The following is a 14,477-nucleotide window of genomic DNA, read 5'->3' on the forward strand; positions in this document are numbered from 1 at the left end:
CCATACTTCTCTGATGGAAGAGCTGGTGCACACACAACCATTCGTACACGTAATCAGTGGCAGTATGTACAAAGAGGTATATCCTAGCTGGATGCTGGAAAAATGGGAACCAGTTATCTGTATATAGAAGCACATGAAAAAAACCACTAGAGAGTGGCATGATTATATCTGGGTGCCTCTGCTATAAAAAGCATTCGTATTACCCTTACTTCTCTGAATAAATTCAAATGACAGCCCCATTTCATTTCTTCATTCAGTCTGGAGGCCAGATGGCATTAGAATCATTTACTTCACCTTGTTGTGCTTAATTACTACAATCAACACACTATTTTCCAAATTAATCATAACAAAGTAATTTCATTAGTAACACAGCAGGCTGTTGAATTATTAGCATCATAACAGTTTGCAAACAATTAAACTTTATTTGAACCTTAAAAATTTGCAGAGTAGAACATTATTGTAAGATCTAATGGCAGTATAGCACAAATCCAGAGCAGAGCAAATAATCAATTAAAACGCTGTACAAAATACAACTTACAGCCACCTTTTAAAAAAATTAGCAGAAATTCACAGAAAGGCAAGTGCAACCTAAGCAAACAAAGAAGATAAAGCAATTAGCATTTTCTACCCTTGAGTTTTAAGTTGTATTAACAGAGCTTTTCTTATCTAAAAAAGGTTGTGGTGTTTGCATAGATTTAAAGTAAATCATTTTCCATGGTCTATTGCTGGTTCATTCCAAGACACTTCAAGTGAGTTTCAGGACAGGTTTCACGTTTTGAGTTTTAAGGCAGTTTGTTTACTTCCCTCCCACCCCCCATATACTAAGAGGAGGGGGGGAATGGCCTGAAGGAGAACTAGAGACAAAAGAGACTTTCTTTCCCTCCTTGCCACCACCCAGGAGAAGGAAGCGCTCGGGCAGACCTGCTACCCATCGCTTGGGTAAGGACTCCCTCTCCTGGAAAAACGGCAGAAGCACTGAAGGGGGAAGGGGACGGGCTCAGCATCCTCCCGTGCCATGAAAATTTGGTGCCACCTGCTGCCGCGGGCGCGCAATGCAGCGACGCGCAGCGCAGCGCAGCGCTGCGCGCCTGCTCGGCACCCGTTCCTCTCCTAAATCAAGTTTCCCGCAGATGCACCTCGTCTCAGCGGGGTGGGCGGGGGGCATTCACTCCCCAAAAAGTAGGTGGTGGTGACATTAGGAATGACATCATTGAGCAATAGGCATTTCCGTGGGCAGATTTATTACACTGCCACCTTAACAAGGAGCTTTTCTAACCATGATATTAACGCTTCACGTTCTGTGCACAATCCACAAGCACACTTGATAAATTAAAGTAGTAGAAGATCTGAAGACTATAATCTATCATTTTAATGTTTCTCTGATAACGTACAAAATCAATTTCAACAACTATCTCTTCTTTTTGTAAAAAAAAAAAAAAAAAAAAAAAAAAAAAAATTACAACAAAACTCTGTACCCTGTTTGACTCCTATTAGAACCCAGTGCACCATCGTACATTAGCTAATAGAAAGCACCACAGTTTACTGAAAGGATCTAATTCCCAGTTCAGACTAATGTTACCTTTTAACCCACCGCGTTTCCAGGGCCTGCCTGAAGCGTAAACAGCACCAGCAACTACAAGGGGACCTGCAGAGGCTCAGCAATTCACAGACTGGCTTGACCTGCCTCTTTGGCAGATTAAGGGTCTCACAAATCAAGTGTGTGGGAGGATTAGAAAAAAAAAAAAAAAAAAAGTTGATCTTGCATGCTAGTAGTAAAGCGTATCTCCAAAACAAGAGGGTTTATAGTATTAACTCTGACTTGCCCAACCTCTTGTCCAAAACTGACAATGTTCTAGTATACTTTTTTGTTTCAACTGATGCTTAATAAAGCCACTAAGTTCTAGGCATTAGACACTAGGATTGGAGGTAGCCCTTACTAACCCAGGTCTGTTGCACAACTTGTATCAGAAATTCCACATATCAACAAGGTACTCTGTGAAAATATCTATATGATACAGATAAAGTATTTCACACTTCCACAGAAAAAAAATTACCCTTATATGCCACCTAGCTCATGTAGACTAAGCAAAAACCAGTGAGGTTTAACATATTAATCTTTTTACAAATTGTCATATAATTCCCATCTCCATGTCAGAATGGTATCAGGGCAGTACTACCACACAGGCTGATTTATTACATCAGCAAAAGAACCAAGCTTTCCTTCCGTGGTAACAAAATATTAATTAACAATAACAATACTAAATATATGAGAAAAATAAATCATTGGCTAAAACATAATACAAAAACATTCGGGAGCAGAATACACTGAGGACTTGCAGTATTACACATAAATTTCCCTTTATTATCATAGGAAGCTGCACAAAATGTGCAGTGAGTATTAAAATGTTAATACACACGAGCGGGGTAAAAGCTTTCTACTTTGGAAGTTCAGCTGAATTTTTCTAAATCTGAGGAAGAGGAAAAAACAGCCAAATCCCCCAAAAGGAACACAGTGTTATAGCTATACAGAGTGCTGCTAATATGCCTGAGTAAAGAGCAACAGGCACTATTTGGCTGCTTGTGCCCCATATGTTAATTACCATCTACTTCATTTCCTAGCATTACGATTCTATAAAAAGCGGCTAAGAAGAACATTTCCGCAGAATTATGATCAATTACAGGTTTTAATGTTTAATACACACAAGGCAACGATCTGACTACATTCGCTGAAACCACAAAACGTGTACGGCAGAATCTTCTTCTTTCAGAGGCTGGGTCTATAAACTGCAGCTGCACCCCATTCTTGATTGCAAGTGCAGATTTCTCCTGATTCGGGAGAGGGAAGTTAAAAGTTCATCATTAACCAAAAAACCTCAAACATGCATCTCAAACCTAGTCCAAGTATCTACCCCCTTCCACGGCTTTCTGCAAAGACAGATACATGCGTATTATTACAGTAACACAACTAAATAGAAAGCACACAAATTTTATTTTAAAATAACTGGAAAAGGAATGGAGCTATAAAATACTTAATATCTTTTGTACACTGTGGTTTAATATTTCAAAGAGAATCCCAGAAAAAGTGCTTTAATTGAACCTTCAATATATTTTGCCACAATCTTTATGTTAACAGGACTCCTACAAAGGTTCCAGGAAAGAAATACTTATGAAACAGAGAACAAGGGAACATATAAGCCATTAGAGAAGATTGGATTAAAATGTACTTACCCAGGCCTCTCAAATATCATACATCTCCATTATGTAGGCTTTAGGCACCAAGCCAATGGTTCCCTTCATTTCTCCTACCCACCAGCCAAATCTATCGTACTCCTAATTGAAAACAATATGCAATATTAACCTTTAGTCTGATATAAATGCAATAGAGTTTTGAATGCAATTCTGTAAGGATGCTTTTTCTTATACACAGTTATAATAATTTCAACTGAAAATTACAATTAAAACATTATCTTTTTGTTAGAGGCATTCACATGCAGAGTTAGGCAAAGATAAAAGTTTAAATTTTAAGAGGTCAGGCACGTTCAAGAAAATTTCTTAATTACAGCCACACTTCTCTAACATCTACTAAAAGTAGCTGACCTCTTCATCACAAAAATAAAACCTTATTTTTGTAACTAAAATATAATAGCACAACATTGACATGTAAGAATCAGTTGGGATTCTTTTAGTATCACAAGGCTAAACTCTAAGAAATTCACAATCAACTCTTTTTAAAAACTACTTTGCTCAAATGTGAAAGGAACACTATATATCTAATACATGATCTCTTTCTATGGATGAAGTCTACTATTGCTCTAGGCTTGCAGAAAATCCTGCAGCAGATCTCATATGTTAGACAGATGACTAATGTACTTTTGTTTTAAATTTGTTTAGGCTTAGTGAGATAAATACAAAACAAAATGAATTATAATAGTTTAAAAGAAATAATATCTTCCAAAAGCAATACCAAGTAAGAGTATTGTGGGATCCAAATTTAATTTTTTTCCTATGAGGTAAATATTTTAAGTTCAATCCTAACAGCAGTTCAATAAATTCTAACAGCTGAAATTACACACACACACATATTGAGTTACAAATGAAGCATATTAAAACAGAGACCCCATTCAAAATGGAATGATTAATAAGATAAAAATTACTTTGGAACAAACATGCAAAATGTAAAATACACAGATATCTCTGATAAGCAACATCTGCTTCCTGCAGTGCTGCACTTCTGATGATAAAAGCAAAAGGCTGTAGGATTCTGAATTATTGGTCCTACCGAGATAACACTGTAAGTGATTATTTTGACTGTAAAGTTTTTTGGCTATAAATAGTCAAGTGGAGCTTAAGGGTTAATGGAGTTTCATTAGAGCCTGAGCTATAATGATTTGCTGCTGGCATATTTGGTGTGGTGGAGAGTTCTCTAGGGTCCTATGAGGTGCTTAGTGTACTCAGCTCTCCCTATGCTTAACTATGATGAAGCCCTGATGATGGTCCACTTGCATGTGGGCCCAGGGTTCTTCTTTTTGCCTTTTGTGTTTAAAAAAAAAAAAAAAAAAGCTTGCATGCAAGCACACAAAAACTTTTTAATCTTATTGTGAAAGGCTGAACACCAGTCTAAAATTACACATTTTCTTCCTTCTTCTTCTCTTCACAGTGAATTGGCGATTTAAAAAATTCTATCCTGCTATCCATACAGTGCTGCAGTAAGTGTGATTTAAAGAAAATGCACAAGAAAAGCAGCAGCAAAACCTTCCGTTATTATGTGAACACACAAACTAGAAAGTTGCACAAATAATTCCACCTTCCACTGCAGAACAGACTTTTGGAGGTGGGTCTGGTCTGAAAGTCTCAATGTATCTGAACCTGATCTTCCATGCAAACTGCTCTCCACGTAAGAACCGCTCTTAACCTTTCCCATGGGTGTACACGTTGCACCCTAACTCCTTAAAGGCTAAATAATACCCTGACACTGAGGTTTACAATGTTCTAGATCATCCTGTTTAAAAAAAAAAAGCCAAATCTATGTTTTATCTCACAATACACTGGCTAAATATACAAACTGGATTTCCAGACTGAAGTAGGAAATTGCTGAAAGGAGCAGTACTCACATATATGACTGGAATCTCAACAATAAATCTCTCCAAGAGAAAGCAACAAAAGATTTTAAACTGTTACATGGAACTCATGAAGTGACTGACAAGAGTGATTAAGCAAGTTTTGCTAGACATCAGTCAAAAAAGCAAACAATACATGAAATGAGGGAAGTGGCTTAGTTAAACGGTCATTAAATGGCGTATGACAAATGGCACAGAAAAAGCCTGTGGACTACATTATCCATTGAAAACGTTCCACTTAGCAACACTACATGAACTCAGAAATAATTGTTTTTAAAGACACAATTCAGATAAGTTAAAATTAAAAGCATGCTGCTGTTCTGAAAACTTTCTGGGTTTTGCTACTCACTAATACACCACTTACTGCTCTGGCATGATGCTAAGTGAGAAGATGAAATGAATGTTGATGTAACAGACTAGTAAACTAATTTAGGGATTCACTGCAACCATTACAGCATACAGACAATATTGCAACACAGACGCTTTTACTTTACATTACTATTCTTTGCATGGGTCTCAAGAGCAATATGAATCCCAATTAAACTATCTGCAGTCTATAGAAATCTGAACAAAAATTATCTAATACAGATACCTGGCTACCAAGCATAAAAAACTTGCATCTCAGGTTTTAAAATAATTAGAGAGCACTCCCTTTTGAACTGATTGAAGTACAGAATTTTCTCTTTAAACTCATGTCCACTTCTTTCCGTACTTAGTACCACAAAAGAGTGCTTGTTAGTCAGGCAGATAAGCAATCCCCCTCCAGCCTTTTCTTGAAGACCCATATAAAATCCAAATTGATGTATTGTTTCTATCAACATTATCAATTATAAACTCCTTCATAACAAGATAATTTAATTAATACACTGCTGTTGTGAGGCCCATATTACTGCTTTTTAAGATGTGTAAAATAAAAGTCTAAAGCCCTCATTTGTGGTAATTTAATGATTAATATGCAGAAGGATATGAATACAGCTAGGAGTTTTATATGCGTTCTTATGAGCCGGGAAGCATAGTGCTTTTGTAACCATCAGCTCCAGATCTCAGGTACCACTGGGTTCACCATCTGGTATCCCTCACTGCATTCAGCTCTTAACATCACTGCTAACATAGGCAAGCGACTATACTTCAGAAGGACTGATAAAATAATGAAGAGTCCTTTAATCTACAGGAAACCATTGTAGTCAATTTATAAGAAATATTGCATCCCTTTGTAGGATGTGTAATTATTTTCTATTAATCATGTGCTATAAAGCTACATTATGTGGTTATTCTGTTATCACTAGAAAGAGGCCTGCAGTCAGCTCCCGACAATGTTAGGTAATTACTAACACAAAGCTTCTTTCTCCTTATGTAGAAATGCTATCAAGATCCAGAGGTGCTGTGATGCTCACTGTATGAAAATAACTCTCCAAAGAAATTCAATAACTGCAAAATGAATTGCTCCAAGGCAAACGGAGGGATAGGAGAGGGGGGCAGGGCCAGACCCAGCCACCCTGCCATGAGGAGAATGCACAAGTGTGCAGCCAGGGCTCTGCCATGTGACTGGGAACACATTTGCCACACCAGGCAAGGCGAGGCCTGCCGGGGGGAGGAAGGGGCCACCGCAACCCCTACAAGACAAGCACCAGGGCAGGGGAATTTATTATGCCAAATAATATGAAACAAGCACCTAAAAAAAAATTACCAAATGCCTTCTAAGCTACTTCTACGTTTTCACTTTTTCTACCAGTGGTTTGTTGGTGTTTTTTGTCCCTAGCAGAAATGTATTAACCACAGTGAAGTATTTCACAGGGCAGCAAGGAAGAGGTTATGACTTAACATTTAACACACTGGCAAAAGCTCTGTTCAGCATGCTAGGACTGGGGGTTGGAGGCAGGGGGGGAAATCCCATCAGGCTTTCCAGGCTCCTTAAATGCTCTCAACTGAACACACTGTGAGCAGATGCTTCGCCGTGTCCCCATCCCACCAATTTCACAGCACTGATGTGTATGTACCCATGGTACCATGAGACACTGATCATAAAAGTTTTTGCACCTGGGGAAAACACAGTAGGTAGAAAGACACCACCTGTTTTTTACAGATATCTTTTAAATCCCTGATTTTTTTTGTCCTATATAGAAGAGAATTCTGATAGGCAAGAAGAAAAAACTTTCATATGCAGGAGGATTTCCAAAACAGTCTCTACCTTCAGAACAGATCCTTTGTGTCAATGAGGATCTCCAGATGCTTTGCACCATATTAACTTCTACTGACTTCAGCAAAAGTTAAGAACATCTGATCCTTGTGCAATTAGTCCCTATTGTTCAATACATATGGTATGTTTTTGTGTTTGTGGGGGTTGGTGTTTTTGTCTTGTTTTGTTTTGCTTTTTAAAAAGAGTTGCTGAAAATCATTACGCTTCAATGCCTTGAAAAAAACAATGGAGTTGTATTTTTTTTAAAAAACCCACAACTGAAGTGTGTGAATTCAAGATTTTTATCCTGGTCTTTTCCAGGGGCAATATAAGTAATATTAACTTAACAGCTGAAGATCTGCAAACTTTAAAACTGAAAAGCAAAACATATCTATAGCCTTGTGTGGGGTTAAAACAAGTAGCCTCTTCTATCAAGCTGAAGATGTGCAAGAAGCAGGGAGAAATTATTTTCAAATAATATCCTAGGGGGCCATTTTGGCAAGATAACATTTTAAAACACCTCTAATTCATCCAGGAGATTCAGACTAGCTAAAAAATTTTAGGACTTCTTTGGTGTAATTGCTGAATGATACACTATCAACCAGGGAGCGCTTCTGGCACAGAACAGCATTTTCTCTAAAAAGCACAAAATGACAAATGTTTTAGGTAACTTCATGAAACTTCTTCAGAGGTAGTAGGCTTGTTTTAAGACAGCAATAAAAAGGTCATCTTTAAGAATATAAGCCTCAGCTTGATTGCATGGTTGCATTATTAGGTTTTATTTCCTATAATGACATGAGACAAACTAGACAGCAATTAAAGAGTTCCAATATAAATCAGGGTAAGCAGACTGAATTCTGAATCAAAATTGGCCACTGAACACACCCTGGAATGACAGAGGACCATTTTATTTTCCATAAGATGACACAATGCCAGAATTTTTTCTCATTAGGTAGGTAAATGCTTACATATTATCACTATGCAAACCAAGAAACCCAGAGTCACTTTGCATTGGTCTATCTTAACTAACCTTTCATTTAAAGGATGATGAAACTATGTGATTTCCCAACATGAAACATCTACCCAAAGCAAATACTGCAAATGCTACACTTGCATAAATTAAAAATTGAAATATTATAATAATAGTAAAACAATAAAATAATAATAACCATAATAATAACAACAACAACAATCATCATCATCATCATAATACCGCTACCTCCACTCACAGTTGTTTTTGGTTTTGAACATTGATTTCTTGAGTAGGAGCTATGGAAGATTTATAAAAGGGATCGTTATGTCAGGGATTGTTTCCCCATTTATCATATGGGCTTTAAAGCAAAGGCAAGCCCATAAATGAGCAGGAGTTCAGAGCAATCATCCTTTCCAGAAACAGGACACCCAAGTATTGCATTTCTAATAGTCAGTATTAACTAAGAAATCTTATTAATTAGTCCCTCTATCAGTAGAGCTATAAAATGTTTTCTACTGAATAGCAGAAGGGTATATAGTTTTCTGAAAGTTCACAAGACCCATAGTCTAAGTCACAAAAGCTACTTGAGTATTCAGAAATACTATAAATTAAAATTATAAAAGTATAAGTTTATCTGTACAGAGACATTGATCAATTAATCTGAAAAGTTAACTATTTTTTAAAATCAAGAAAATCTAGCAAGTACTATTGCAACAGTGCTCCAAATTCTGTTTATATTAAAAGCTCAACTTTTTTTAGTAAGATCCCATAGGACTGCTGCCACACAAAAGCCACAACAGACAAATATTTAGATAATAGCCAAAAAAGTTTCTGAATGCACTTTTAAAACAAGGAAAACATGTTTTTCTAAGGTAATCACACTAATAGGTATGTGTATTACCTGAGTATAATCATGCAAAATGTGCTCATTGCACTAACACTGAATTTCAATGGTCAGTTTAAAGCAAATTATGAGGGATTTCTCTTTGCATAACACTTGGCTATTTCAGGAAGTCAATGTTGCCAAACTGGATACTTGCTCATATGTCTAAAAGGCACTCACCTAGAAACTTACATGGCATGTTATTCCTCTTGCTTTATTTAAATCATATCAATGCCCAAATTTGATAAAATGGTTCATAATTACTTCTATTGTGCTAATCATCTCATTTCTTGGAAACAAAATAGTCACTTTTCCCTTAACTTCTATAAAGGCATGTGAAAAGCAGGTAAAAATATATTGCTTTGGCATTACTACTGCTGGGAGAGACAAATATCTATCTTACTGCGTTCATCAGAGCAAGCTCTACCATTTATATTTCACTGTAAAATAAAGAACTAGTACATGTTGCACAAATATGCTAGATATTTTGTTAATGCTTCACCTTTCCTACTGTAATACTGCTGTGCTCTGTACTTACTTCTTTATCAGCAAAATGTGATTTTCAAGAGTTATGTTCATACCTGGCTGACATATGATAGAAAGGCAATAAAGCCATTGCTAGGTTCAAGCTGAAGCTGAATTTATGACACCATTTTGGATCCATAAACATCACCTCCTGACAGTACCTGCATCTCTCATTTTCAACCACTAGATGGTGTGAAAAAATTAAAAAATTGCCAAAGATTCCTGCCGACTGCCACAAAATCCAAGCATTAATGTACTGGATAATGTAGGAAATATTTTCTGAAGAAAAGTCTTGACCCACTTCAGGGCAGTTAAGTTCACTTTTCCTTTTGTTGTATTTTCACTTCCCAGACAAAGAGCTTGTAAATTATCAGACCTTGAAACTGAATCAAGTGGAGGGGTGAAGATGGATCATTCTCTGGCACTTTCCCCTCCAAGGACCCTAAATTCAGAGCTGACAGTAGTAGCCAACACTCATTTTTCTGAAAATGCTGTAACAACCTTTAAGTGAAACTGGGCTGAATTTTCTGGACAGTATTTTGGAGTAGAAATCATTCCCAAAGAGAGAGGCTCTATATATCTGGAGCAATAGTAAGCCTGTCTCAAGGACCAATTACGGATTAATCACAGCATGACTACCAGACAGTTGATATACAGAGGTCAGCTTAAGCTACTGTTTTTCTATTCTGCTCCATTATTTTCAATTAAATTTCTCACTCTTTTAGGGAAGGAGTAGCAAACTATTTTTTCACCTACAAGCTGAAGATACCGGGCCAGGAAAGCACAACTCATGAAGTAGCCCAAGTCATACAGAGGAGCCAGCTTGTTCATGGGCTTTTTTGGGGGAGGGAGAGGAGGAAGAAGCAGTTATTTTAAATTAGTACCCTTCTTCAGTGCTGTATAACTGCTTGAATGTCTGCCCAATCCAAGAGTGTTATGCAGCCTTTAGTAATGCAATTCAGTTATTAGTTTAAGTGACAATGAAATACCTCAAAAGACATACATGGCCACATTACCATTAGTAATACATCTTCTATATTTTTATATAGTACTATCTCTCCATCCATAAATCTTTAATTTATTTAAACAGAAGCTGTTACATTTATTATCCAGAAATATTGCAGTTAAAGGTATCACGGAAGATTTAGAGCAATTGTGACAAAACTGAAAAGTGTGAAACTAAGACAAACAGATGCCTTTAGCTTTCTTGCACATACTTGTATAATTCAATGACCTACAATATCTTTGACATTAATTACAGTGAACAGCAAGTACATCCAAGATATATATTCTACATCAATTTTTAGAAATTTCTTTGATTAATTGTTCAGAAGTAGGCTTAAACAGACCATGAGATGAGACATACTTTAGGAGAGATTCTGTTTTTGTTGAGAGGGTTAAGGAAAAAAGAAAATTAACCAATATTAAAGCAGAATAAAATTTCATGCTTATACTGCTTATCATCACTTTAGATGAGAGGAATTATATTTCTCATTTGCTTTGCAAACAGGAAAGCTGTAAATTGAAAATTGCCCAAATATGTCAGAGCAAACAAATTCGGAATCTAAGCTGTCAGAACAATTACAATATACATACAAAGATGAAAGCATAGTTCAAAAAAAACCAAACCCTTCTGTAGCAAGATGCCCAAATAGCAAGAATCAGCATGGTCAGGATTATAAAACAGGAAGCAAAAAACATAACATACAAGATAATTTAAAATTCTGCAAGGTTAAGTTTTACAAGCAGAAAGCACATTGTCTCTTGTTAAATCAGTTAACAAATGGTAGCCAAGATTTAACAAGTAAATAAACATGCTTTTAAGTTAATTCCTGTGACACAGCTATGTTTGAAATGTGATTATAGTTCATTTGACAAAATAATTAATTGCAGTGAATATCTGATTGCAAACAAAGGATCTGAAAGGGAGTGCCAATTTCCCCCTGTAGGACTGTGGGAATGTGCCCTTCTGCCATGGCTCTCTTTTTACAGCTACATAGCCCTAGTAGCATCCTGTACCTTGCTGAGGATGAAGATAACGTCTCCACGTTTAAATGTCAACTCATCAGGTTCATCTCCTGAGCAGTCCCACAAACCTTGATAGAAATTGGCATAGTCGGTATTTTTGCTATCTGCAAAGAAAACAGCAGCTAGTTACAAAAAGACAAAGACTGAGAGACTGAAGTTACTCTAGATCCCCAGATGCTACAAAGCAATTAGGGCACATTTCTTACTCCTCTTTTTAGAAAAAGCTCCTTTGTATCACAAAAGCAAGTTTGATGTGCGAGCCCTTTACTGCCAAGTTGTATCACTTAAAGACAGGTAGCTACAGGTTTACAAAGCATTTTCCAGCTGCAACTTAGAGCAGCTAGTTTTCCTCTACTAATGTATTTCCAGCAAGCCCTATTTGTACCTCAACTCAAAACTGATAAAATTGCTATAATATAATTAATAGCAATTTGTGAAAGGAAGCCAAAGTAAGTATTTTGTGATATGCTTCCCCTCCCTCTCCTGTTCCAGAAAAAGTAAATAACTTCTCTGAGAACCTTTGAGATAATCCTTGATTGTTCCGTCTGAAATATTGGAGAAGTTGGAAACTGTTGCTGAAGCTGCATTTTAAAAATATTTGTGTCAGCTCCAGTTTAGGATATTAAGCTCTGGCTAAACATGCAACTACACTACAGTCATAAACTCATCCTTCTAACTGCATAAGCACAATGGATGTGCTGTGTTCAAGCTGCCATACAGACCATTAACTGATTGATTATATAGCACTCTTTGCTCTGTAATACGGCAATAACACAGTAATAAATGCTTTGTCATACACTTACAATACAGAGTATGTCTATTGAAACACAGCCCTTACACGCGGTTAAATACACTGGGTGCTTCTGTTACACTGCAAACTATTTCCTGTTTTTAATTCCATGAGAATGGAGTGTGATGAGTTAATGCAAAAAGAATGTAAGCTATACCACTAAGATGACCAGTTACATTATGTATACACTAACCAGACAGAATGTATATGTACTAATAATTTACATCACTGGAAAGCTATCTTCTAATTCTGATAACATAAATATCACTGAACTGGCTGGATCAAGGCTGTCATCTTAGTTTTGTTATATGATCCTCGAACAGCAGGCTTGCTGGTTATTCCAACATATACCAGTTACATTTGCATGTCGTTAACACTCTACACCATTATTTATAGTTTACAATTTAATCATGATTGCTTCACTTTATTACTGAAAAAAAAAAACCTGCCAAAATATCAAGTACCAAGTGAAAGTGTCATGCTATTAAAAAATCCAGCAGTGTTCAACTTGTATTTTTCCCTATTTTGACAAATACTTAAGATTTTCATTTTAATCCTCTCTGTAGGAGCAAGAGCAGCTTGTTTTCTGTTTATCCAATTCAGCCTGTGTTCTGGGCTATCTTGTTTTGACAGCAATCCTGTCATAAGGCTGAACATTGACAAGCCTGAATTTAAAGCTGCCGTGCAAGTTAGCCACCATTTAATTCTCCATAAATGAGTGATGAGTAGCTACTACTTGCCAGATTGCACTAGGGGGAGTTCTGCCTACCAGTGCACAAATTCTTCTGTCAGCACACCAAAAGTAACCAATATATACCTATATAAAAACTCCTGACCATTCAGAAAGATGAGATTTGGTTATTGTAAAGTGTATAAACACATTAATTTCAAGAGGAAGGCAGAATCAGTTTGAAATGCTGCACCTCTGAATTTTGGCACTTCCCATTTGTCAGCTCATTATTCAGCAATTTAGCATTAAACAATTATAAGCATGAACACAGGTTAGCAAGAAATTAATTTTTGATAACTATTAAATCTGAATCTCTCCCTCAATTTTTTGATACCACACTGACCAGTTCCAAGATCTGTTGCTCAAAAGATATTATGAATCCTTGTGAGAAAATACTAAAAGAGCTATTTTAGTATATCCCACCTTTCAAATCTTTCAGCAGTTGTCTTATCGATTTGGTTTAAAATACACTAATCAGCACTTTTACTTCTTCAGAATTGCACTGATTCATGACTTTTTACAGTGATCTTTATCACTCAAGGTCTGTTATTTCCTTTATTTGCTTCAATTAACTCCTGCTACCACTAATGGGAGTTACACAGAGAACGTGAGCAATAGAAGAGATGCTACAGCACGTTAGACACATCTCTTCCTAGATGTTCATCATGAACATTTAATTAAGCCTTAAAGTGGGAAAGCAACTCTACTAATAACATGGCAACACTGGAAAAAATGCATATTAAAATAACCTTGCTCTTACAGTGAAGATACTGCCCAAAGACCAACCATGGCTCTGTGCCCTCACCTGTGAATTCCACATAAGACAGAGTTGTTTAAATCGCAAAGCCACATATCCTGGAAAAACATACAGCAGTATACAAGGAGCACAAAAATTTAAAAAGGGGAGAGAAAGTGCCAGTGTAAGTTTGTGAACAACTATGCTGGTCTTCCAACAAGTGTCAATTTCAAATTTAAAATCCCGTCATACCCACCAGCACAAATTTCTCAAAATTCTCTAAGTGCATAAAAGCCAATTGTATATTTAACTTCAGAATCTAAAGGGCAAAACGCTTCATAAAATAATTTGTAGTTCTTTGCAAACATAGAAGCAGAACAAACAAAAAAAAGCTAAAAAACATCTGTAAAACAGAGGCCCATTCTTTCTTACTTCTGCTCCTCTTTCATTTGGAGAGGGCCCTGCCAAATTTAATTTGATTGTCTCTGGAAAACCAAGTAAAACAAAACCAGAAGACCT

At 36.5% G+C, this 14,477-nt stretch overlaps 1 protein-coding gene across 2 annotated transcripts in view; it reads right to left on the reverse strand.

Moving 5' to 3' along the window:
- Window positions 1–402: 402 nt before the first annotated feature.
- SKAP2 (src kinase associated phosphoprotein 2) overlaps window positions 403–14,477 on the reverse strand; it is a 118,618-nt gene continuing 104,543 nt past the window's right edge. For both annotated transcript variants that reach the window (XM_051609990.1, XM_051609991.1), the window contains 3 exons: window positions 11,694–11,806; window positions 3,229–3,330; window positions 403–2,826 (listed from right to left, as the gene is read on the reverse strand). In XM_051609990.1, coding sequence (XP_051465950.1) covers window positions 3,238–3,330; window positions 11,694–11,806 — 206 coding nt within the window. In that variant the 3' untranslated portion in view covers window positions 403–2,826; window positions 3,229–3,237. The remainder of the gene's footprint in view (window positions 2,827–3,228; window positions 3,331–11,693; window positions 11,807–14,477) is intronic.

This window comes from Apus apus, chromosome 2, assembly GCF_020740795.1.
Source record: "Apus apus isolate bApuApu2 chromosome 2, bApuApu2.pri.cur, whole genome shotgun sequence".
Lineage (NCBI taxonomy): Eukaryota > Metazoa > Chordata > Aves > Apodiformes > Apodidae > Apus > Apus apus.